At 42.9% G+C, this 26,083-nt stretch overlaps 2 protein-coding genes across 6 annotated transcripts in view; one reads left to right on the forward strand and one right to left on the reverse strand.

Annotated features, from left to right (window-relative positions):
• ARHGEF37 (Rho guanine nucleotide exchange factor 37) overlaps positions 1-20,874 on the reverse strand; it is a 47,539-nt gene extending 26,665 nt beyond the window's left edge. For 2 of the 5 annotated variants that reach the window (XM_083482083.1, XM_083482081.1), the window contains exon 1: positions 20,737-20,874. Coding sequence is in view for 1 of the 5 variants with exons in the window: in XM_083482078.1 (XP_083338204.1) it covers positions 18,735-18,750 (16 nt within the window). In the remaining 4 variants the exon portion in view is untranslated. Of the gene's footprint in view, positions 1-6,184; positions 6,709-18,734; positions 18,860-20,736 lie in introns of those variants that run through there. The other 3 variants (XM_083482080.1, XM_083482078.1, XM_083482082.1) reach the window with 3 other exon arrangements.
• Positions 20,875-21,625: 751 nt separating this feature from the next.
• On the forward strand, positions 21,626-25,266 carry LOC310696401 (uncharacterized protein; the record flags this gene model as incomplete). Its single annotated transcript, XM_083481893.1, is given in 2 exon segments — positions 21,626-22,117; positions 22,119-25,266. Coding segments are annotated over 2 exon segments (2,871 nt in total). The 3' UTR covers positions 24,498-25,266.
• Positions 25,267-26,083: the final 817 nt, after the last annotated feature.

Consider the following 26,083-nt stretch of genomic DNA (forward strand, 5'->3'; position numbering starts at 1 on the left):
GAAGCTGCCCAGAGTGGCTGGGGAGACCCAGCCAGATGGGTGGAGTAATAATAATAATAATAATAATAATAATAATAATAATAATAATAATAATGATATCAATAATAAGTCAGTGACAAAAGTTGCCAAGTAAATCATTTTTTAAAGGCGATTTCTGGTTGATTGCACCCAGAGCTGGGACTTTCTTAAGACTGGAGATCAGATGGAGAGCTGGGATTTTGCTGTCTATTGCAAGATTTAAACCAGGAGCAGCCTGCATGGTAGGACTTGTCAAGGTTAAGGAGTCCAGAGTCAAACCCAACTCCCTAACCAGTAGGCTGTCACCCTTCTAGGGAACCAAAATATTTGCAAACTAACCAAACACAGCCAAATAGATCTGAAGCAACTGATTTAGACCAAGGCAATTTCCCAAATGATCACACAGAAGTACAGCATTATACAGAATAATTGTTGTTGTTGTTTAGTCGTTTAGTCGTGTCTGACTCTTCGTGACCCCATGGACCAGAGCACGCCAGGCACTCCTGTCTTCCACTGCCTCCCGCAGTTTGGTCAAACTCCTGCTGGTAGCTTCAAGAACACTGTCCAACCATCTCGTCCTCTGTCGTCCCCTTCTCCTTGTGCCCTCCATCTTTCCCAACATCAGGGTCTTTTCCAGGGAGTCTTCTCTTCTCATGAGGTGGCCAAAGTATTGGAGCCTCAGCTTCACGATTTGTCCTTCCAGTGAGCACTCAGGGCTGATTTCCATACAGAATAATACAGAACCCCATAAGATTCCAGTGATCTCCTTCCAAAAGAAACCGAACCTGGGTAAGCATTGTACTCCTAGAATTTCTCACTGCTTGAAAAAAGTGTAACAATATTCTCACTTGACAAAACATTCATTCTCCGTAAGCTGACAAAATTTCAGTATGCCTTGAGAAAAGTTCCCTGTATATCCTACTGAAAATCAGTAACGTGCACATTTTTGTGTGTATAGCATCCTCACCCCTAAAATAAAACCAGAAGACTTAAGAGCTGAATGGAAATGGTCCACATAAATAAACAGACCATAGAGAAGATTTCTGCGCACCACAAGACCGTGTCTTTACACTACAGTATTATATTCTGAACAGCGTGCCAGTCTGTGCCATACATCCATAGTGCTGGGTTATTTTTATCTGATTGCTGCTGTTGATCAATTGTATTCACTGCAGGCTAGCTATTGCAAAAGACACTTTAAAATCTATTGAATCTAGCAAGGGGAACCACAGATGGCTCGTATGTAGAAGCTTCCTTTCCCTTGAATAATTCAAACACTATTTATTAATGCAACAGAAAGGCAGCAAATAGAAAGCTGGAACCCCGGTCATCATTATTCTATCCTCCTGGATTCTGACTGCAAAGGGGCTGCTTTACCTGAGAACAGATGCACTTGTCAAGCCTGGAACCTTTTGTTCTGTTTGTACGCCATTATGCTGGTGGACATTTTAGAGAGATGATATTGGAATAAAGAAGCAAAAGCAAAAAAAGAGAGCAAGATGGACTGAGACTTCCCATTTCTAAAATAGGTTAATGTAGTTGAGAACCTGTCCAGGGTTCCTAGGCCTGGGACCAGAAGAAAGGCTCCTGGGAAGGCTCAAGTAATGAGATAACCCACAATCACAAAAATTGATAATTCCCAATCTGTGCTGTGATGACAAAGGGGCTGGATCTAGACACATCCAAAAAGCGTTTCAGGAAAACGTGTTGTAAACGGGAAATCACGTTGGAGAAAGATGGGACTCCACAGCACCATCTGGTGTCAGAGTGTTATAACACATATAAAATGCTTTTTCTTTATTAAGGTAGCTGAGTCCAAGGTCTCAGTTAAAGGTTCTGAAGGAGGTAAAAGTTCCAAAGGTGCAGTCCGGCCATACAGTATTTTAGTGATGGAGACAACAGAACTACCTATCAACTGATTGCTGCTGCCCTTCATCAGGGCTCATAAGGGGAACTATGTACCTTTTAAAGTATAAAGACCCTGGTTATTAGGTATAAACTAGGTTTGCTACATTGACAGAGTTTGTGTACTTTTAACAGCTGTGCAACAGGGAAGTTCAGGAGGTAAAGTTGATGAGAAACTTTACCTATTCAATTACTGCCTGTCTTGAAGTTATTACAGAAACAGAAAACTGCTAGGAAAAAAATGGTTGCATTCCACAGCACAGGTGGGAATATTTGGCACTTAAGATGTAGCTGAAATACAACTCCCACCAGCCTCAATAAGCATGGCCAATGGCCAGGAATGATGGGAGTTGAAGTTCAGCAATATCTGGAGTGTGAGAGGTTCCCCACATTTGCTGTAGCATAATCCTCATCACTGTAATGACACAAGACAACATATGTGACTAATACTATCAACTTTCAAAACAGGTTGGTGCCAGACTTGGTAGGCATATTCCTATTGTAATGAAGGCAGATGGCAAAACACAGTCCCCTTTATTTTCCATTATCACCCTAAGCTTTCACCCTATTGTTTTTGGGGTTGTTGTTTTTTAAGTCACTTGAATATTCCTTCTGTTTTGATGCCAGCCATTTTTGCCTTACAGTGGATGCAGAGGTTTAGCTGTAGCTGGAAGGATTAATAATGATGCATTTCTGGGGAATGCTGGCTTCACTTTAAACCAGGCATAGGCAAACTCGGCCCTCCAGATGTTTTTGGCCTACAACTCCCATCATCCCTAGCTAACAGGACCAGTAGTCAGGGATGATGGGAATTATAGTCCCAAAACATCTGGAGGGCCGAGTTTGCCTATGCCTGCTTTAAACCATAGTTAAGCTCAACTGTGACTGAAAGGTGAATGTACTGCATGCTGCTGCATGGGGTGAAAATCACAATCACAATCACTTCACTCCTCTCCTGCTCCTGCTGTGCTGTCTGAACCTAGGCTTGTGTCTTGTGTCTCTCAAAAAAACCACAAGAACATAACCTCGGTTTGTTCCACTCTTTGGGGGAGACTATAAGCCCATCTTGGCAGCACAAGAGCAGCAGGAGCAGGGGAGGGGAGGGGTGAACAAGCACGAGTTTCTGCTCTGTGTACAGTGGTACCTTGGGTTAAGTACTTAATTCGTTCTGGAGGTCCGTTCTTAACCTGAAACTGTTCTTAACCTGAAGCATCACTTCAGCTAATGGGGCCTCCTGCTGCTGCCGCGCCACTGGAGCACGATTTCTGTTCTTATCCGGAAGCAAAGTTCTTAACCTGAAGCACTATTTCTGGATTAGCGGAGTGTGTAACCTGAAGCGTATGTAACCTGAGGTACCACTGTACCAGCATGCTGCACAGTCACCTTTAAACCATACCTAAGTTTGACTCTTTTTTAAAAGCAGTGTGCAAACACTGCCACTATATGGACTCCTCCAGCACATAGTGTGTTAGGAATTGTCAAATCTACAAGTCTGATATTGCTTAATTTGATTGTGCCTTTTGTCATTGTTGTTGTTATGTGAGCAAAAAAGATATGCAGTTGGGTCTGTGGAAGAGACTCATGTGTCCAAATATCTGAAAATATAATATTTTTGCTACTAAGGATTTTACCCCCAGTATACAAGGGTTGCCCTCCCTCAGTTCTACAAACTTTGCAGCAGACCTTCTGAAATACATTTCTGAGGGTGAAAGAGGTTGATTTTAAAATATGTGCCATTTGTTACAGAAAGAGTGGGGAACACTTGTTTATTGAAAGAAGCATGCCTCCTCCCTTTGTCTTATTTCTTTCCTGCTGGCAGAAAATTGAAGGAAATGAAACTGATAGCTTCTTCCCTGAACTCTCTGTAAGACTTGTTTCAAAGTGAAAGCAAGAGAGGCACGGACAAAATGTTCCAACCAGAATCACAAGGCAAGACCCCTGAAAGAAGATCTTCAAGAGAAACAACAGTTGAACCTGTGTCAGCTCTCATCACAGTATGGAAGAGTTTGTTTTCCCCTGGACCATCTATTGATTTTGAAGCAATCGCCAAGTGCTGGGCCTGAGGAGGCCACCTGATGTGTGCTGAAGAAGAAGAAGAAGAAGAATGAACAGAGGGGGGTAATCAAGCAGATCAAAGCATTCTGAGCTAAACAAGAAAATTACAGTGGAAATTTTGAACATGCTGCAGGAATTTTAACTATCTAGTTGTGGAATTAAATGACTGAATTTGAGCTTGTTTACAGGTTGCATAAATGTCTGATATACCGTAATTTTGATGACTGCCAAAGAGGCCTTTGGAGAGGAGACTATGAGGTCTTCTTTTTTGTAGGAATCTGGAGTTGTACTCTTAAAATGTTTGTAAGAAGAACTGTTTTTTCTTTTATTTAGGATTCATGGCAGTCTCTCCACAGAAGGTTCAAGAAGCTAATGACATCTCTTTCCTACACATGAGGAAACTGTAAGTGATGGGACAGGAAGAATGAAGGAAGATAAGGAGAACAGTAGGCCTGGCCCAAAATTTCTTGTTTGATGTAAAGACAACAGGTACAGAAAGTGAAAAGATAATGATGGTTCTGGTAGACTCTGGGTCAGTGAAACAGGAGCTGTTGGGTCCGGAATCTGGACACAAAGAACTGCATCCTTGCTGCATCCAGCTGTGGCTTCTACTGTCACTGTAGCATTAAGAGCGATGCTGGATCAGACCAAAGGCCCAGATGGCTATGGAAATCCCACAAGCAGGACCTGAGCACAACAGCTACTGGTATTCAGAGGCATACTGCCTCTGACAGTGAAAACAGAACATTGTGACATGGCAACCCTATAGGGAGGGCAGCAAAGGGCAAAACGATGTTGGGAAGCTGAATTTCACTTACTGATCGGAACTAACCAGCCCATTCTTTGGCTGAAGGCTTCTACATGGACTTGAAAGTGCATAACTTTGACAGTACTGGAGGTGGATGAAAAGCTAGTCAATAGGGAAGAACTCATACCACCTTTCTTGCTGAACTGGTCTGTTATTTTGGGCAAGTCACTGGCCCTACATATACCTGAGAAACAGCCTGCTTTATAGAACTCCCAAATTTTCCAATCAACATATGGCAAAAATGAGAGCGAGAGATGGCGCAATGCAAGCAAGTGACAGCACTGAATAATGACAGTAAGCTGAGTACTCTGTGTTGGGCCCAATAGAAGAACCTATCTGCATTTTCAGAAAAATCATGTGGTATGACTCTTTTGGGACATGCCACTTCAGAGAATTCCATGACTGAGGGCTCTCACCTGCCTGCAAAATTCTACCATGTCTGGGTCTCTGAATGTAGCCTTCTCTCACACATACTATTTTTCCAGATGCTGCTGGAAAGTATGTAATAATAATAATAATAATAATTTTTTATTTATACCCTGCCCTTCCTGGCCAGAACTGGGCTCAGGGTGGGTAACACCAATAAAATTACAATAAAACATAATAGGGGAAAAAAGGTTAATTAAAATACGGGCTAAAATACAATTTAAAATGCAGCCTCATTTTAATAGTAGCCCATAAATCAAAGCCATAAGGGGATGGAAACATCAGGGCCAGACTGAGTCTAAACCAAAGGCCAGGTGGAACAGCTCTGTCTTGCAGGCCCTGCGGAAAGATGCCACCTCTGACCTTCACTCTGAAGTGGTACAGTCCCAGCAGGGACTTTCTGAACATGTACAAACACCACACAGAAACCAGGCAGGCAGGAGCTTGCATCATCCACAGTCCCTTTCTGTACCTGCTGAAGGAGTCCTGCTGCCACCCAGTTCGGGTTGTTCATTTTTCCCAAGCAGGGCTTCTGTACTGTTAATAATTGGGAGGGGGAGCTTAAAAACAGGCGATGCTTCCCACAACTCAACCGCACCTGTAGAATCCCTACTTGCCATGCAGCTGTTAAATGCTCAGGGATGCTGCCAGAAAGCCAAAAAAAGTGGCAAACATATTGGTTCTCTAAAAACTATGGAAAAAGCAGCTTTTCCTTTTACCGCCTCCTGTGACAGGCACCTGCTCTTCCCTGCAGAAGTCAGTGAATGTGCAGGATCTGGAATGTGGTTATGCAACCTTCCCACTCATCCATGCAGGGAGAGACAGCCGTCCCTGATTAATGGCTGCCCGGGAGATTTTGTGAGACGCACACAATTCCAAGGACTTGGCCCCTGCCCTTTCGGAAGACATCTCCTCCATCAGCAAAGCGCTTGCTGTCAGCTCTCCTTGGCTTTTTTGCCTCTTAAGTCTTACCTGCTAATTAGCCGGGGACTTCTCGACTTGTTTAAGCTGCCTCGCTGCTGCTGCTGCTGCCGCCGCTGCCGCCTCTGAGTTAATGATCAACCCACTGCGTTCCAGCTGCAGAAGCACAGGCTTGTTTGTGTCTATGTGTGCAGAGGACTGGCTGGCCCTCTCAGCTGTGTGCAAGTAAGTGTCTGTGAGCCAGGCCGGGCTCCGTTCCCTCGCTGCCATTCTCTCGCTGCTCTGTTTACTGCAGCCACACAGGCTGTGTGCGAGTCCAAGCGGGAGTCAGATGAGTGTATTCGCTCACAGCGCTCCAAAACAAGAGAATATGCATCCAAGGCAACCCCTGCCGGGATGGCAGCAGGCCAGCTGTAGAGATTTCTAGATGGAAATGAATGGGCCCTGTGGCCTGGCAGGGGGGCCAGCTGCAGGAAAAAAGAAACACCTTCACACACAATAGGAAAATCCTGTGGGGAGCCGAGAGCAGTGCAGGCCACAAACAGCAACTCAGCTGACTGAGCTTTGGCTGTAGGCCACCTCTCAGTCCTAGGCACTCCCTCAAAGCCTGTTTACTAACTGGCAAACCCTCAGCATGTTCCAGCATCAGCGCAACGTCCCGTGGGCAGCTTCATTTACTCTTATTAACAAGCATGGTCTGGAGGTTTATGACAGCCATGAGCAAACAGGCTTTGCTTTAAAAAGAAAAGACGTCCCGGAAAGTATATAAACTGCGGTCTGTATTCCTGCTGCTATGCCTGACAGGTGGGGACATAAGCTCTCCCTAGAGGCTGATTTCTGAGCATTTGGTAATTACAGGTTTTTGCACCATAATAGCCCCAAATCAAAACAGATTTGATTGGGAAGGAGCACAAATTGTACCAGCGGAGGAGGGAGGTTTAATGTTTAATTCATGTTTATTAAATTTCACATCTTTATAATCATGCCGGGGGCGGCACAGGCGATGACTCCAAAAAGCAGCAGCCAGCCAGCCAGCCAAGCTTCTCAGATTTGATGGCATGGCTTTCTCGTGGCCTAGCTGGCTCTCTCGGCGGTTTTGTGATAGTGTGTGTGGCTGTAGGTAGGTTTCCTCAAGGTGACCTGGGAAGGTTGAGAAGAAGGAATAGCATAACAGCATATCCCCCAGTTCTATCAGTCAGATCAGTAGAATCTGTTATAATTCACTGGCTTCAGCATATTTGCCTTGCATCTTCTTCCCAAATTTGTCTTCCTGTTGCTAACAAATCTAATGTCAACAACATTTAACAAAGCTTAGCTTGCATGTTTTGAAGGGGTGGGATTTGCTAGCCAGACACCATTCTTTACTGTGTGGTAGCTGTTTTACTTTTTAGGCTGTTGGTTTTCAGCTGTGCTGTTACTTCTGCTTGCTTATTTTATTTTGATGAATTGCTTTAAGCAAAGGTTTCTACAGAAAAGCAACTTATAAGACCATGTTGATGTTTTAAAAGTTCTAGCACTAGATGCAGCCTTGTATTCTGGGATGATGCAAATGGAGGCCTGCAGATTAAAAATTAGATTTGCTGAGGAAATCCCAAAACAGGCCCAGAAGGAGACACTGGAGCACTGTCAACAGGACACACAAAAAAACAGCCAAGGGCTGAAAAGGGGACTGGGCAACCAGGAGGGCATACTTTAAAGCAGAGATCACCAACTCTTTCCCACCAGTAGACACATATAGAACTTTGAGAATGTTCAGTCAGTGCTAGCCATAAAATGTCTGCTCTGTGAACATGGCATAATGACTTCCACATCTAAAAAAGCAGAAAGATGGGACTTATCCACACCTCCATTTGCCCCACTGCCCACCCAACCCCCAGAAAACCCAATCATTAGTGCTGAATAGGCACAAATGACACTCAGGTTTTCTGTGGATTGCTGTTTGTTCCGATTCAGCACAAAAGAGTAGGTTTTCCAGGGGAAAGCAGTGAGGGAAAGGCCAAACTGCTCAGACCCATGCCTGGAAAGCATGGAACAAGCAGAAAACTGCTCAGATCCATGCTTCCTAGGCATGGGACAAGCAGAAGTGTGGACGAGCCCATACAGGATTGCAAAATGCTTGTAGGCATGACCCTCATCAGCTGGGGTAGGTGACTCCCCAGCAGAGCATCTGCTTTGCATGCAGGAAGTCCCAGGTTCAATCCCCGACATCTCCAGATAGGGTTAGGTGGGAGACACCCTGTCTGAAATTCTGGAGGACCATTGCCAGTCATTGTATAGAAACCCCTCACCCAGTTGTCTGACTCAATATAAGGCAGCTTCCCATGTTCCATGCAGGAATAGTACAGCCATCCCCCTCCCCATCCAAGGCATTGCCTCCCACACTGGTGATTAGATTCCAAGTTTACCTGTTTTTAGCCAACAGATCCTTGAATGAATGCTCAGTGGACAAATGTAACTGAACATAGGAACCCGCAATAGTAAGATATCGTGATTTAACCTCTGGTATGATACTAGAATTGTTTGTCACATAAAAGAACCAAGAGAAGGGCAGGTCGGGTTACAAAGGTTGACAGTGCCCAGCAATTAAAGGAGTTGGGTCAAAAAACCTCAGGATAGTCAGTACAGGTCAGTTAGGATAGCCAGGATATGAATGTAGGTTGCCCCACAGTCCTATTTTCTTATTGTATGTTCTTGGGCTCGAAAGAGACCTTGGCTATGCAGGCCGTATGCTGGGTAAGACTCTCATTTTAAACCTTCCAACTTACGAAGCTTGCGCTATTTCCTCAGAAGGCCTAATCTATCACTGTCACTTTTTCCTCCAGGTCAGCTGAAGTTACTTTTTGCCTCTTTAATCACCACCCACCGCTATCTATCCTATTCAGCTGTCCAGCAATTACACTAGGAACAGCCATATAATGTCATAATATTCACGGCTTTTGCTACCTTCCAATTTTACTTGCAAGCCTCCTTAGTCACAAGAATCTACATATTTCTTGGTCTTGGCCTTTTTCCATTTATTAATACACAATGCAATCTAAAAACTCTTGTTTGCGGTCTTTTGACACTCCATTCTCATTATGAGGCCAGATCAATGTAGTCCTCTTTGTTGAGTTATTTATTGATCCTCCTTCGAATTCTCAGGCCTTCCATTTCATTTCATAGCTTGTGCCATCTGGTCACCTTGCCCCTAATGTGTTCCTCAACTAGCCCATCTCTGTGATCAATCTTTTTGTCCCATTTTCTCATCAACCCAGCATTACTGGGCTCAACACCAAATGAATATTTTCCCTTTATAGTTTTACTGAGATTGTTCCTGTTATTTCAAATGCTCTTGAGCTTTCCAAAAGCATTAACACACCATCTTATTATTTTTCTTTAAATTTATCTAGCACTGACATTCTTAATATCTTTCACTGATCTCCTTAGTCCTGCAGCACTAGGTTGCCTCTATGCACAAAGCAATGGTTTTGTTTCAGACTATTTCCATATAAGCTTCAAGGGGAGCATGTAGTATTACATGCACACCCAACTCAGCAAATGTTTAAGACGTGGTTCTTAAAGAAGTTACAGGGACGAATCTAAGCAATTCCGTCTGTTTGTCTCCATTAAATTGCTTCTATTCCAGTAAATCATGCTGTTCAAACTGTTACGATGCACATGATCTAATGGTAAAATAACCAACAATTTGAAAGAACATCAAGATCTTGAGATACTTGGCTTGCAAAATGATTGCTCTGAAAGCTATCGTTTCAAATGACCTCCCTCACAGAGAGATGAGTACATGTGAAGTGTGACAGAAGAGCAGTAACTAATCACAGCAGCGAGGTCATTAGCACACTGTGCCCAGACAAGGTAAGTAGGGTCTTAACATCTCTTAGGTGATATTCCATTTACAGTGGTACCTCAGGTTACATATGCTTCAGGTTACAGACTCCACTAACCCAGAAATAGTGCTTCAGGTTAAGAACTTTGCTTCAGGATGAGAACAGAAATCGTGCTCTGGTGGCGCGGTGGCAGTAGGAGGCCCCATTAGCTAAAGTGTTGCTTCAGGTTAAGAACAGTTTCAGGTTAAGTACAGACCTCCGGAACGAATTAAGTACAGTACTTAACCTGAGGTACCACTGTAACGTTCATTTGGTGTCATCATCCTAATGATGGAATACCATGGCACCACATGGGGCTTTGGTCACTTGCTGTACTCAATTTCCAATGCACTCAAATTTTATGAGACTGGAAATTCAATCTGTTGTCAAGCCCATGTTCTGATTCAGGAATAAAAACAAACAAAAGGTAAGCGGGAAGAGGGGACAAAAATCAGTTGCCTATAACATACACCAATAGTCAGGTCATTTTTGCCACAGATGTGGGGTTATTAAAGTGGTGCAGGATATAACACTTCCATTTCCCCTTCACTTTCAGACAGGTTTTAATACCACCTCGTAAGAATGGTGATACATATTGTGTATGTTCAAGTGAGTTGAAACAGAGATCCAATTCATGTGATACTTTGTGTCACAATTTCATTCAAGTCCATTTTTTCTATGTTGCACTGCTTACAATGCTAGACTACTTTACTTGCAAGAGAAAGCTTTTTGGTTTTTTGGGACATAAGCACTTGATTGTCAGAAGTGATTCTGAGTCCAGAACCCCTTTCATTCATCATTTCTTATTTCTGATCCATGGAATTTGCAGAAATGATCAGAAGGTCGGTGGTTCGAATCCCCACGATGGAGTGTGCTCCCGTTGTTCAGTTCTAGCTCCAGCCAACCTAGCAGTTCGAAAGCACACAGTGCAAGTAGATAAATAGATACCACTCCAGCGGGAAGGTAAATGGTGTTTCCGCGCACTGCTCTGGTTCTCCAGAAGCGGCTTAGTCATGCTGGCCACAAGACCCGGAAGCTGTACACCGGCTCCCTCAGTCAATAAAGTGAGATGAGCGCCGCAACCCCAGAGTTGTCCGCGACTCGACCTAATGGTCAGGGGTCCCTTTACCTTTATCTGCTTATGAAACCCCTAAGATAGATAACAAGGGCACATAGCTGCAGCTGAAATACCCTATGATTCCTTGTTCATTTAGATAGTGGTTGATATCAACCTCTAAATAAAGCTGTCCACCAACTTCTGGTTGATTAAGCATGTCACCTATTTATCAAATAACTACCGGTATTTAACAAACAAACAAACAAAATAAGCAAGCAAGAAAGCCAAAACTTATTTTGAGTTTTTCTGAGATATTAAGGAAAGTGGTAGATTTTAAGGTTTAGTGTGTACTGCAAAATGTAATCTGTTGTGAAATTGGGTGTTGCCCCAGTGTAGAATCTTCCTTTCATGATTTCCCAGCATGGGGGCCTGATCTTAACCCTGATCTTAACCCTTTGCTCACTGCTGCAGTCCTGATCCAGATCTTCCCCTCTCCTGGTCTGTGCTGGCTATTTCTAAAAGTAAAGTCCTGCACTTAATGGCAAACCACAAGACTCATTGTAACTTGGTCCTTGTTTTCTCCTGCTCCAGAGGCTAGGAGCCGAACCAATGGCTTCAAGTTACAAGAAAGCAGATTCTGACTAAACATCAGGAAGAACTGTTTGACAGTGGAACAGACTCTCTTGGGGGGGTGTGGATTCTCCTTCCTTGGAGGATTTTGGATAACAATCTGTCATGGATGCTTTAGCTGAGATTCCAGCATTGCAGGGGGTTGGACTAGATGACCCTTGGGTCCCCTGCAACTCTACAATTTTCTTATTCTTATTTTAATAAGCAAACACTACCATTCATTATTGGTGGGACGTGGGTGGTGCTGTGGGTTAAACCACAGAGCCTAGGACTTGCCGATCAGAAGGTTGGCGGTTTGAATCCCTGCGACGGGGTGAGCTCCCGTTGCTCAGTCCCTGCTCCTGCCAACCTACAGTTTGAAAGCACGTCAAAGTGCAAGGAGATAAATAGGTACTGCTCTGGCGGGAAGGTAAATGGCGTTGCCGTGTGCTGCTCTGGTTCGCCAGAAGCAGCTTAGTTATGCTGGCCACACGACCCGGAAGCTGTACGCCGGCTCCCTCGGCCAATAAAGCGAGATGAGCACTGCAACCCCAGAGTCGGCCACAGCTGGACCTAATGATCAGGGGTCCCTTTACCTTTACCTTTACCATTCATTATTGGGAGGAAAGGGCGTCTTACTTTTCCTGTTACAGTGCCACATCCAAACCAAAATAGTTTGAGAAGCAAAGTGTGCCTTTAACCTTCAGCCCCAACAAATGTTCTCCACCTACTATTTAGCTAAAGCTTTCAATTTTGGCGACTAACCTGTGGCTCTCCAGATGATGCTGGCTGGAGCTGACAACATCTGGGGGCTCCCCGCTTTTAAATGCTGCCCTGTGCCCTGTGCACACTTGTGAGTAAGCACCTCAGAACTCAATGGGACTTACACCTGTGTAAGCCGGCATATGGCCTGAGCTGCAGAATGGTTAATCTATTGACTTAGTCATAATGAGCTTTCACACCTGCTTCTGAATTTTGAATGTGTACAAAACTCTAATTGAGAAATATACATAACTGTTCTGTTTCGATGAATATTACTTAATGCACAATAAAGGCTCTAGACACAGAATCACTGTTATAGCAAAGAATTATCACTCATTCCATAGATAAAAAATTACTGAAAGACTAGGGGAAAGTCTGTGTCATGTGGTACTGCCTCTCTAACCACCTTAATTGTGTGGGTCACAGCATAAACAGCAAAAGAAAAAAAACTAAGAAGTCAATGAATATCAGCATAGGGGACCTGAGGTGAGCAGAACATATTAAATGTCAGCATTTTAGTTCCAAGAGGTGTATTTATGGGCTGGGAGCCTGTAATAGGCTTGGCTGTTCTGATGTCTGCCCATTTAATATAGGATAAAGGTCTCTTCGGTGATCAGGCTTGCACTCAGCAGAACATTATCTTTCAGAATTTTAAGCAACCTTCCCTCTAATTTCACCACCACCCACACAATTCGATCTAGTCCTAATGCATCCTCTGTCCTACATCTCTCTCCTCCCATTTGAACTTTATAAAAGAATGGAAAATCTTCACTGAAAACCTAATTGTTCTCTCCTGGGGCAGAAATGGTTGCTATTAACCTTCATCTCTTGATCCTTTGAAGGGTCTCAATTGAGCGGTTTAAATGCAGCTAATCAGAGTGATAGGAAACCATCTCTTAAGGTTGCCAGTAACTGCAATGGGTTGTTGCTTCCTGAACAGAGCACCGTCTCTTATGTTTTCCATTAGCTTCCTCTCCCAATCCAGTGCCTTCCATTTATTTTACTCCCTGCAATTTCCCCAAGGTTATCCTTAAGCAGTCTCACATCTAGAAGGATGGGGGAGGAGGACATAGAAAACAATCCTGGCCTCTCACCATGTTGGCTAACGCAGCCAAAAATAGAAAACAATGTCAATACTGTATGAACATAAGATAATGCAGCAATGCTGAGAGTCACTCCCACAGCATCCCTGGCAACTGCGCCATTACCTACCAATCACAACACTGCACACTGCCCCCAAATTACCCATGCAGGAATGTATGGTGACATCATGGAAACATTACCTCTAAACCTTAATGCATGGTGATCATACTCCCTTGAAGAGCCCACGGCACCTTGTCTATCAGATCCTCCCATGGCTCAGTGTGTATCAATACAGCAACTGATGCTTGCTGCCACAAGCTCCAGAGAGCTCCCTAGAAAGAGGCTTGAACCCCCTCCCCTCCCACAGTCAGGGTTGCCATATTCCCAAAAGTGAAAATCCGGGCAAAGTTGTTGACCAGCTTTTCTCTTTTTAAAAAATCACCCTATTTGTCATACTCTGGGCTTTTCCTGGACATTTTATCGATTCGGTGAAAACCTCTTTGACAAAGCCAGATCCAGAGGGGGCGGAGAGGGAGGAAGTGCCATTCAAGTGAGAATAAACAAGCCTATTCCATAGACCAGTATGCAGATCTGCATGTAAAATCCACAGCTAGTGGTGTTGCTCCATGTCTCTTAATATATAAAATCTGAGATATCTCTTCTTGGTGTTTTATTCTGACTGGCTCCTGAGTCAAATGAGTTGTGTAGATAAGGACTGTATTGTCAGTAGAAATAGTAAATGGCGTTTAAAGTTCTTTTTCGAATTCCATTTTTTAAAGAAAAAGAAAACAAGATGGCACAGGCATAGATGAGGGGCATTTTACTGCTTACTGTCTGTGATGGTATAAACACCACACTCAAGCAGCCTCCAACATCAGTGTAACATTTGTCACAGTAGATGCACTTGCTGGGGTGAAAAATGCTGTTTCTTAAGCAAAGCAGTTTCGGTGCTGGAAAACCCTGATTTCCCCCACAACTCAGGTGCTAGTTGTAACAAGTGCACATTCATTGCACTGCAAAATGATGATCACCTGGAAAGGTCCATGGAGCCTTGCATTATTAGGCAGGAAGACAGCCCGTCCAGTTAAATTAGAACCAGTCTGAGTTTAATGAAGAGCAAAAAGCCTGGGAATTATAGGCAGAGCTTGATGATTAATACCTAGAAGCATAAATCTTTTCCCCACTTCCCTTTTCATTTGAAAGTTTTGCTTCTCTCTCATTATTTAAAGCAAGAATTCTATTCTTTAGCAACTTCCGCTGAGCTCTCAGCGTCCTCTTAATCACGTCTTTTAAAGGATGCTAAACAATGAAAGTATTACATAGCTATTTTTCTTCCCCTTCTTATTGCAAACTGTGCATTGCAAAGGATGCAGGTGTGTCTATTGTTAAACGGGTTCCTTCTTTTAATTCATGCTTTCATACTATGAAATCATTTTAAGCCACAGAAAAAGCCCCAAAAGATGCCTAGACTGGACAGTTAAGATACAGTGGTAAAAAGATGTAGAGGCTTTCATCTTCACAGCCCTGGTTCCAATCCAGACCTGGTTGGATAGAGGACATTGCTTTTTAAAGTATCCTTCATTCTGCATGAAATGGAGAATTGGATATACAGGCATTAAGTTCTGCCCCCCCCCCCACATAAGTGAAATTGCGTCAAGTAAGGAGCAACTTCTAAACACCCTCTCTGCCACTCTCTCTTCAATCCATGCCCAAAACACTGTATTCATAAACATTCACAACCAGAATTAAAGCTCGGGGCCAGCTGGACGCTGGAGGACAAGTGGAAAAATGGCTGCTGTTGCTGTGCTCCCGTGCATGCCAGCTGTTGGGTGGGGAGGCTGAGCAGCCTAAACAAAGTCCTGCTGTGTCTCTGGTCTCTTTGGGGCTTCCTCTGCCCTCACTGACGTCCTCTTCAGGGGAGGGTCTTCTCATGAAGAGGGCTTAATTCATCTGAGGGCTCTCCTCTGAATCCCCTCACCATTTGAATTTAGGTGTGTGTTGACTACAGGTGGGGCCTTTTCAGTTGTGGTGCCCTGTGTACGGAATGCCCTTCTTAGGGAGGCTCACCTGGTGACAACTTTAGTAGTAGTAGTAAATGGAAAAAACAAGGCTCTGCAGTAGGGCCTGCAGTATATTGGTAGATTTCTCTCTCTGTGTATGTGGTCATGCAGACAGCTTATATTTTGACAGAAGAAATAATATTCTGTTGAGAATGAGCTTTCCCCCACTTTCTCTCAACTTCATAAAGTTTTGCAAAAAAGAAAAGATCAAGAAATTCTTGAGAGTTTGCATTCTTTGACAGCTTAGAATGGCAGTAATAACAGGTATCCTTTGCACATCCAAAATAACAATTCCGCTGCTCCTTTTTGTTCATGAAAACACTCTAAACTGTAAAACAGCCAGAGCTGGGCACGTGGAAAATGATGACTCAAATATTCCATCAATTAACTCTAGGTGTAGCAACATGCTTTAACCACTAAGCCAAAGTGCAGTATCATATAAACATGATGAACAGATTTCAACACTGCAGTATTCCACCCATGTAACATTTCCTTGTTGCATGTGATGATCTTTTTTATATTTAAACGCCAGGATAATAATGCTAAGTACAAAGTTGGATATTGTCAGCTAAAATGTGTGAACGTGATTCCTGTCTATTTAATAAAATGCCTTACTTTTTGATCTGGGGCTTTACACAGACCCCACCATGCCATTCCACTTCCTGTCCCTAGTGTGTTGATTTGTGCCCCAAATGCACTTTCTTCCTTTCAGCACTTTCCATGGCTTTCTGTGGTGAATGCACAAAGGAAAAAGCATAATGGGGTTTCTATGCTACCCCCTCACTACCCAACAACCACGCCTGTTGAATCACTTGCTTCCAGCCACTGCTAGAAAGAATGATGCTTAATTGCAAATGGCACAATATCATTCACATTACTCAACATATATAACAACATCAGGAAAGCAGAGAACAATTTCCTCAGCTATCCAAGAAAGATTATAGGATGTATATACTCAAATTATCTAGAAGATTGTTGGTGCTTTCTGGTAGGGTGGAATCAAGATATCACAGGATGTGAACTATTTCAATACTTTTATGGAGATCTTCAAAAGAATGACACACACTATTCTGTATGTGAGACACAGATTGGGGTATAAGTACTTTGGATGTGTTGGGTAAAGCAAATTTACTGTAAAGAAAGGAACAAATCCAACCCGCTTGGCTTATTTGCAGGAAACTTGTTTGCAAGTAAATAAGGAAATGTAGCACTTTACATAGATCATTCAATGATATCTGCCGGAAGTTGCTGCCATCTCCAAACTGACATGCGTTCACCCTTGTACTTTGAACTCTACAACAGCACTCCTTACATTTTGCGCGATAGTTGAGGTATGTTTGCACTCTGCATCAGCAAACAATTGCATGATACTGTATATACCGGTAGCTGAAGCTCAGCAAATTGCTTGTGCAGCCCATGCCTTATCCCAAGTCCTGCCCCTGATTAGTGTTCCACCCCCATGTTTCTGCAAAAGTTAGAAAGTACTAACTTTCTAACAACATTAATTCCCTGGGTCAGGACAAACATTTGCACATACCTGGCATCTAACATTCCTCCTCCACTTGTAATAGCTTTACCACTTTTTTTTTTAATGTATCAGATTTATACTCTGTTCTGACTCCAGAGTGCTCACAGTAGGAGCAGTATGGTTGCCAAGTGATCAGCCTTTTACGCAGTAGCACAGTGAGAAAATCCTAAAGTGCAGGCATCCTTCCTGACAACCTCCATAGCCATGCCTCTTCTAAGACAATACAATAAAATACAAAAACTTTTGACCAAGGCAGACAGTATGGCTTCAATACCAAGGCAACATTTCCCTCACCGCTCTATCCTCCCTACACCATTTACATCAAAGACTTACCAGTATGTTGTACTCAAAAGCTTGCTCACTACTTTTGGATAGTCATAATAAAAGGGGTTTTGGTGTTTTTCAAAACAAAAGCAACAGTGTAATACTTAGCTGTGCACACTCATGAAAGCTCCTCCTCCTCTGGTCTGATCAGCTTGTCTGGTGAGTTTCTTTCTGAGAAAATCTTATATTCCACAAAAAGGATTGGAATAAAGAACTAGAGATCTCAGTTTCCACCACACAGTGGGAAACTGTTTTAACTGATATTACAAGGGTGTCTTTGGACCTTAAATTGAGGCTCATACAACAAAAAATAATATTTAGAATATACTGGACCCCATTACAATTGTTTAAATAAGGGTATCTAACTGCTGGAGATAATACTTCTCTAAAACATATGTTTTTTCATTGTCCTATATTGAAAGATTTTTGGCAGAAGGTAACTGAAACTAATAACAGAACTGTATGGAACAACCTTACATTTACAGAACAAAGTATCCTCTTGAATTATATACCCAGCACATGGAACCTTACAAAAGGACAATACGAGTGGACTCTTCATGCCCTTACCACAGCAAAAAGACCAATCCTGGTGAATTGGAAAAATAAAAATGCGGCTCCCTTCTACGATTGGATGGAAGACCTATAAAACTCGCAACATACAAACAACTTGCATATAAACACAGACTTGCCATGGACAAATTCAATGATATTTGGAATCCATTCTTACAAATACAGTGGTGCCTCGGGTTACAGACGCTTCAGGTTACAGACTCTGCTAACCCAGAAATAGTACCTCGGGTTAAGAACTTTGCTTCAGGATGAGAACAGAAATTGTGCGGCGGCGGCAGGAGGCCGCATTACCTAAAGTGGTGCTTCAGGTTAAGAACAGTTTCAGTTTAAGAACGGACCTCCAAAACGAATTAGGTTCTTAACCCGAGGTACCACTGTACTGTAATAGGTTAAGATCTGGTGAATTACAATAACAACTTTGTAAAATAATTAAACAAACAAACAAACAAACAAAGGTCCTGGGTTCAAACCCTGGTGTCCCAAGATCGGGCTGGGGAAAACCGGGCAGACAGTCTCCACCAGCTAGTTTAGAAAGTACTGTGACTGATGTACCAACGGTCTGTCTTGATAGGAGGCAGCTTCCTATGTTGTTTATTTGATATGCAAGAAATCAGCAAATAGCACTCTTGGAAACTTCGCTGTGAAATGTGTGGTCATGTTTCGTCCCTGCCTGCCACCGAAGCTTAGTTTCAGTGCTAGAAGAACGGCAGACCATTCCCTAGGCTAGTGCCAATTTAATGCTTACCTTGCCCATGAAGCATTCTCACTCATTTGCTGCAAAGATTCAGGTAATTATTTTATACATTAACATTAGATAGCCCCTGAAAGTAATACTTCTCTTGGAAATATATCACATTTTCCCATTGTTCAACTGGCAACATCTTGTTACTGGCAATGTCTTGTCCCCTCCCCAGCTGATGTGTTTGGATAGTGACTGCCGCATGGTATGTGGCTGGGCCAGTTCATTGCCTATTTATTTTGTAGTGACATCGGTGGCATAACTACCCAGCTGTGCTCATTAATGTTGAAACGGTTTTGTTTTTTCCCCAAGTGATGGTTGAACATCCTTGGTTTTTGGAGACTAAATGCTCTCTCACCATGCTGCCTAAGACAGTGAATGCTCATGTAACCTATTAAAAATGAAGGCTAGGCTCCCTCCTTCAGCAGCATTTTGCTTTAATGCCACCACCAGCCAACCTATTTACTGAGCTTCATCCTGCTTTACTCGCACAAAGCTTACATGGAGTGGTGGTTAGATTATATCCAACCTTTATTGAGCATCCGTTCCAATTTGCTTAAAGCGTGGTAATATGACAATGAACATGCATCCTGCATTTGTCCTCATTCACATGTGCCGTGGTGTGTTTACATGTCTTATCTGCCATTAGTTCATCGCACGCTTTTCAATGTATTTCCTCTCCACTTTCCAAACGGCAAAAAAAACCCCAGGTCTTTTGAAAAGTGGATTTGTTGCACTAGGGAGACAGAGCACTTTAAATGTGGAAACCTAGTTCCAGTATGCACTTGAATCCCTCCTGCAAAAGTCTGATAGTCTGGAGGCACCCCTCTTCTTTGGTCTTGTTTCAGGATGTGCAAGCGGGAAGTGTTCTGGCAGCTCCACACTCCCAATTCCAGGGGGACGGGGACGGGAAGCATCTACTCAACCTTTGCTTGAAGCATACATTCTTCCACCATAGCAAGACTGCCTCCCTTGCCTCAACTGTTATGGGCCCGAGTCCTTTTTAATGTGCATTCATGAGGCAATCCTGTTTTCCATACTACTTGCACGTGCAATTGTTTTAGGGAAGTCACACTGCTTCATTTCCAGTCAGTACATATCCCATAACTTCCTGTTGAAGTCCTGTACTACAAAAGTTTTGGCTTATTTTCATCCCAGTTTTGTTGTACAATAGCCGCTTCACACAGCAATCGTGTGATAGCATCACAAAAGTATCATAGAACAAACTGAAGCAGAACAAACCCACCAATAATGGTGTCAAGAACATTTTGCAGAATACACAACATGGCCTTATGTCTGGATGATACACCACTGGTGTTGAATAAACCGTAGAGGACTATTCTGCAAAAGGTAAAATGTGGTTGGGGCAAACTTCAATGATTATATATGTTTTAAGAAATGCAATGAGCTAATAGAACATCCCTGTCTTCAACTCGGATCCTGGCAAACATTATTTCACCCCCTACCTCTAATTTGTGCAGCTGTCAATATTTCCATCACTACGTGTCACAAATTTGGGTCAATTCCAGATAACCTGCTTATTGTGCATTCATTCTGATTTGTTTGCAGGGAAGTTAGATGTCGCCATCCCACACTTTTGAGTGCATCTTCGCTTCACTTTCATTATTGCAAAAACTGCCATCTTTAGGGGGGAACAGGTTTGTTGTGCAAAAGCTCCCAGTCAGACTTTACTACACAGCCTCAGTTTGCTGGTATGAGACTGAATCATAGCTGTCAACTTTCAGATTTGAAAATAAGGGATCAGCAGCCTCGAAAATAAGGGATCAGCAGCCTCACCTGTCCCGGGGACAGTCTACGGGATATCTAACAATCTGGGACAGCAGCGGGAAGCGGCACTGGAATAAGGGAATTTCCAGCAAAAAAAGGGAAGGCTGACAGCTATGGACTGAATCCACCCCAAAAAAGCATCAGTCTGGAAGCACCTTTGGAGCATTTTATTTACAGCCAAAGCTTTGAAAACACATACTGTATACAGGCAGATGCTTACCTTAGTTGTGCTCTTCTTTTCTGTTATCTCCACTGTTTAACCATCCATGTTTTGCTCCACATTTTCTAAGACGCCAGTCTCTGGGAGTCGCTCTCAGTTTGCAGTATCTGATCTCTGTTTTTCCTGATTGGCTGAAAAGTCTGGAATGGAAGGCTTGCAAAGAACGCATTATGAAGGAGAGAGAGAAAATCTTGCTGAGCCTGTTGGAGCACAAGCTCTGCTGGAAACATTCCCTCACCTGTGCTGATGCAATTTAAAGATGTTTACGTGAGTCCTAAGAGGCTGTGTCCCTGCCGTACAGACAAATTATTGGTTCTTGCTGGGAAGGTGCACCTTAAACCAAATGTTTTGCTTGGGTTAGAATGCTATACACACTTGCTTGGAGGTAAGCCCCACTGAACTCAAGAACTTGAATTTGAGAAGGCATGCATAGGATCGCACCACACATCTACATATGACAGCATCAAGCAACTAAGAAATGTGTAAAACAAATTGCTCTGGCAAACAAGGAAACAACAATAATTGTTAGAGCATGAGACTCTTAATGTCAGGGTTGTGGGCTTGAACCCCACCTTGGGCAAAAGATTCCTGCACTGCAGGGGGTTGGACTAGATGATCCTCATGGTCCCTCCAACTCTATGATTCTATGATTCAGTTGTACATGCTTTGACTGAATTATAGTAAGGCTTGGAAACTAGCTGGCCATACCAGTTCCGTTTTCTTTCTGTACACATCTCCAATGAGCCAGCACTTTCATGTTCCACATTTGGAACATTTCTTCTCATTTTGTAAGTAGCTGAATTTCCGATGCAGCAATGCACATCTTTCACAGTATCAATTTACCCATTTTGCTCTCAAACTCACTGGGAGCAGTTACACAACAAGGAGGATGTTTTCTCTGAGGCTTGTATCAACACTGCTCCTTTTCTTCAGCCAAGACCAAAGGGTGACACCTTACTCATTTGAGAAATGTGAGGTGCATGAAGTCTTGGGGAACAGAACAAAAGTTCTGTGCTACAACAGGAACTTGAAAAATGTCCCAACCCACCTACCTGGCAAAGTTGATACTTTGGACTTGTCTGAGAATAAAATCAGAAGTCTGTGGAGGACTGACTTCAGAAACTTGGGTCACCTTCAAGTTCTGAACATTTCTCAGAACAAAATAGAATGCATCGAAGGAGGTGCTTTCATACACACAAGATACCTGGAGTTCTTGAACCTCACTGCAAACCGGCTGACTCTTCTCTCCAGCTCCATGTTTGATGGGCTTACAAATCTCACGGTCTTGATGCTTGGCAGCAATCAAATACTCAAGATTGAACCTGATGCCTTTGCCCATTTGGAGAAATTAAAGGTAATTGATTTATCTTCAAACAGATTGTATGTATACCATGAATGCTATGCATGCTGTGTTTAAAGTGGAATCCTTGCAGGAACTGCACATCAAAGACAATGATCTGCAGAATTTCTCAACCAAACAGATCATTAGTGTACCTGAGCAGCTTCGTGAACTGGATGCATCTCATAACCCAATTTCTCTCATTGATGTCACAACTTCAGTTTTACAAAGCCTTTCTTCACTTGATTTATCCTTCACTATCCCTAATATCTCCATTGTATGGTTGATACAAGACCCTTGCTTCCTAAAAGGCTTAAAGACATTATTTTTAGGAGGTATAGCTATGAAACCACCAGCTATCTCAGAGGTGCTCCAAATGATCAATTGCACCTGGCTAGAGGCTATCCACCTAAACCAGTTACACCTGACTGAAACAGATGGACTTATAGAGCAGGTATGTCTAAGGCATGGAAATGTTGAGACTCTTAACTTACAGCACAATTCGTTCACAAGTGTTAATGAAGGAGCCTTTGAAAACTGCACACATCTAAGGTATCTGAATATGGCATTTAACAAGCTGAAAGTGCTGCCAATGACACTGTTTCAGTCCTTGCATTCTTTGAAACTTCTTTCTTTGGCAAACAACAAGTTCACTATGGTGCCAAATGCTACCTCTAACATGCCATCATTAGAATGCCTGGATCTTAGTTTTAACAAGATCTATAGAATTCTTCCAGATGACTTTGCCCATCTAAATAATTTGAAGAGTCTCTATGCCACTGGAAACCGTATCTCTCATGTCCATTCAGATATCTTCGGTGACCTACACAGCTTGCAAGAACTGAATCTTGAAATAAATCTTTTAACAGAAATCAACGAACCTTTCCCAGGAAGCTTAAAGAATCTGGAAACCCTGATACTAAGGCAAAATAAACTGGATTCGATAAAAAAAGACGTTTTCAAGAATCTTACTTCTCTGCTGGTTCTTAACCTGGCAGACAATCAGATTGCTGCTATAGAACCTGGAGCCTTTGAAGGTTTGAGTAACCTGCAGAGCCTTGTTCTTGGTAGCAACAAGATCACCAAAGACACTTTCCAGGAAGGGCTATTTCAAGGTTTAAGCTCTTTAGTAGACCTAGACCTTTTTAACAATTATATCAGTTACAAGTCCTCCAAAATGCTTGCCAATCCTCCCTTTAAACTGCTAAGGTCCTTAAACAAATTTAATATAAACAGCCAACGTCATAACGGACTTGAAAATTTCCCAGTTAACTTCTTACAAGGACTGGAGTCCATTGTGCAAATCCACGCAGGCAACTTGGCAATATCTTTTTTGGATCCCAAGACTTTTAAATATACCACTACGCTTGAAGAGCTTGATTTGAGTGATAATTCTCTTAACAATGTCAGCAATATGCTCTTCTGGCCTGTACCAAACCTGAGGGAACTGCACCTCAATAAAAACGGACTAAATTCACTCAGCTTTGTTTCCCATGGCAACCTATCCAAGTTAACTCTTTTCAGAGGAGCTGAAAACCAAATAGACGTTATCACAAAAGAGCAAATAAGAGCTTTGCCTGCCCTTCGTTTTCTAGATCTCAGGGAAAATACGTTTGCCTGTTCCTGTAGTAATGAAATGTTCCTCAACTGGTCACTAAAAGATCCTAAAACTCAGGTGCTCCATTTCTACCAGTACATCTGTGCTTCCCCTTCAACACAAAAGGGGCAGAAATTGTGGACCTTTGAGACGTCTTCTTGCATCATTGACTATGGGTTTATCCTGTATATCACAAACACATCTGCAGCAATTTTACTGATGCTCGTCTGCTTCATTTATCAGTGGAGGTTGCACATGATCTACAGTTACCACCTACTACTTGCATATTTCATTGACAAGAGGGAAAAAAGGAAGGAGCGAGTCATGGGTTATGCTTACGACGCCTTCCTTTCTTACAACACACACAATGAAGAGTGGGTGATAAATGACCTTCTGCCAGTGCTAGAAAACCAGTATCACTGGAAGCTCTGTCTTCATCACCGAGACTTTGAGCCAGGACGGTCCATCCTGGAAAATATTGTAAACAACATCTACATGAGCAGGAAAACCATTTGTATCATAAGTCGCCACTACCTGGAAAGTGAGTGGTGCTCCAAGGAGATCCAGGTGGCCAGCTTTCGCCTTTTTGATGAAAACAAGGATGTCCTGATTCTCATTTTTCTGGAGGACATTCCCAGCGAGTACTTATCACCCTACCATAGAATGAGAAAACTTATTAGGAAGAAGACATATCTCAAATGGCCCCAGGATGAGAAGGAAGTTGCATTGTTTTGGCAAAAGCTTGATATGGCTATGAAGACAGGTGAAGGAAAAGAAGAGGAACACCCCATTTTGCCCAGATTTGCTTCGGATGAAGTGCCATAAAGGAAGTAGTCTGTGGGGGGAAATGCCTTGTATGTATATTATACCTCATTTATATAGTGGCATTACAAACAGATAACAACAATAGCCACTGGCACTGACAGCCACCATTCTGTCCCCATCAGGTATGTTTCACAAGGCCAGTTGCGATGAAACTTTTTATTTCATGGAATAATAGATGTGGGAAAAATATAGCTGGAGAGTGTGGCATTCAGTGGTGGTGGGGAAATGGTTTGAGCAGGATACGAGATTCCTGCAAATCCAAACTTGCAATCTGATCCTATGCATACTACTTAGAAGCAATTGCCACTATGTTCAATGGTCTTACTCCCAAGTAGTTTGCATAGGATTACAGGCTGCAATCCTGTGCATCTGAGTATAATCCCCATGAACACAGTGGGACTTACTTCTGAGTAAACCTCCACCTCTCTGGGTGGGCAGGCGAGGAAAGGACATGTGTAGCAATAGTCTGGCGACTGTAGGTGGTGGGTAAATAATATCTAAACAATGACACTCCTAAACTGCCATTGTACCATATGTTCCTAGACCATATTTTGTTCTAAAAGGAGACCCACCCACAGATACTCACAAAAGATTGAAAGTAGAATAAAATGGGAACTAGAGTTACAAAAGAATCACATTGCCAGCCAGCATGACAATGCCAAAATAAAATTAACAAAATCCTTTCTGTTCCTGTATGGAATTATGATATACAGGAGGGCATATACTTCAGGTTTTTATAAACCTTTTACTAAAGTTATATCTTCAAAAATATTTGGCTGCACACACCTTTATTTACCAAAGTCTGCTGTTGTTCTTGTTGTTCTCTTCTGTTGAGAGATGAATGTGCCATGCAATTAATTCTCAAGCATACCACCATGTTCTCCTTCCCTCCTCTTGTCATCTCAGATAAGTGCCATTTCCCCCCAGCTATGGCTATAGTGCTGCCTGCTTTAAAGGGGTAATTGCGTGGGATCCACCATGAAGCGCTCTAGAGTAGAAGCAATCCTGAAAAAGGAACACCCAGGTGTAAATGTGATACAGAAGATCCAAGCGGGGGTAGAAAGGTAAAACATCACAAGGGCAAATGGTTAGGCGACCAAACCTATGCTCTGGGATCTTCCAAAACAAGGGGGGGGGGGTGGCAATATTGATTGGAAAAAGAAACTTTGTCTAAGAGTCATAAAAGCTACCTGTTTGGATCTAACAATAATTCCTAATCAGCAGGGATGAGAGAGGGGTGAAAATCTCATGCTACTTTCTGCATATTTGGGGTAGATATATTGCATATAATCTGTAGTTTATTCCAACGTGCTTTGGGGATAAATTCAAGCTGATTGCACAGCTCCTGGTCTATGGAATTCCCCACGCACCATAGGAACCACCTCCTAGGGGCCAAGGTCCCTTCAGCCCCCCCATAAAATATTTGAGGGGGCCACCCCCCAAGTTGATGGGCATTGCCATTCAAATGGTGTGGGTGTGGCCCATCATGTGACTACTTATGTGGGGCAGGGCTTACCTCCCCCCCAATAGTTTGTTCAAATTGGCACCCCTGCTTCCCACAAAGGTGAATCTGGCACAGTCGTTAT

Source organism: Podarcis liolepis (assembly GCF_965112155.1).
Source record: "Podarcis liolepis genome assembly, chromosome: 2".
Lineage (NCBI taxonomy): Eukaryota > Metazoa > Chordata > Lepidosauria > Squamata > Lacertidae > Podarcis > Podarcis liolepis.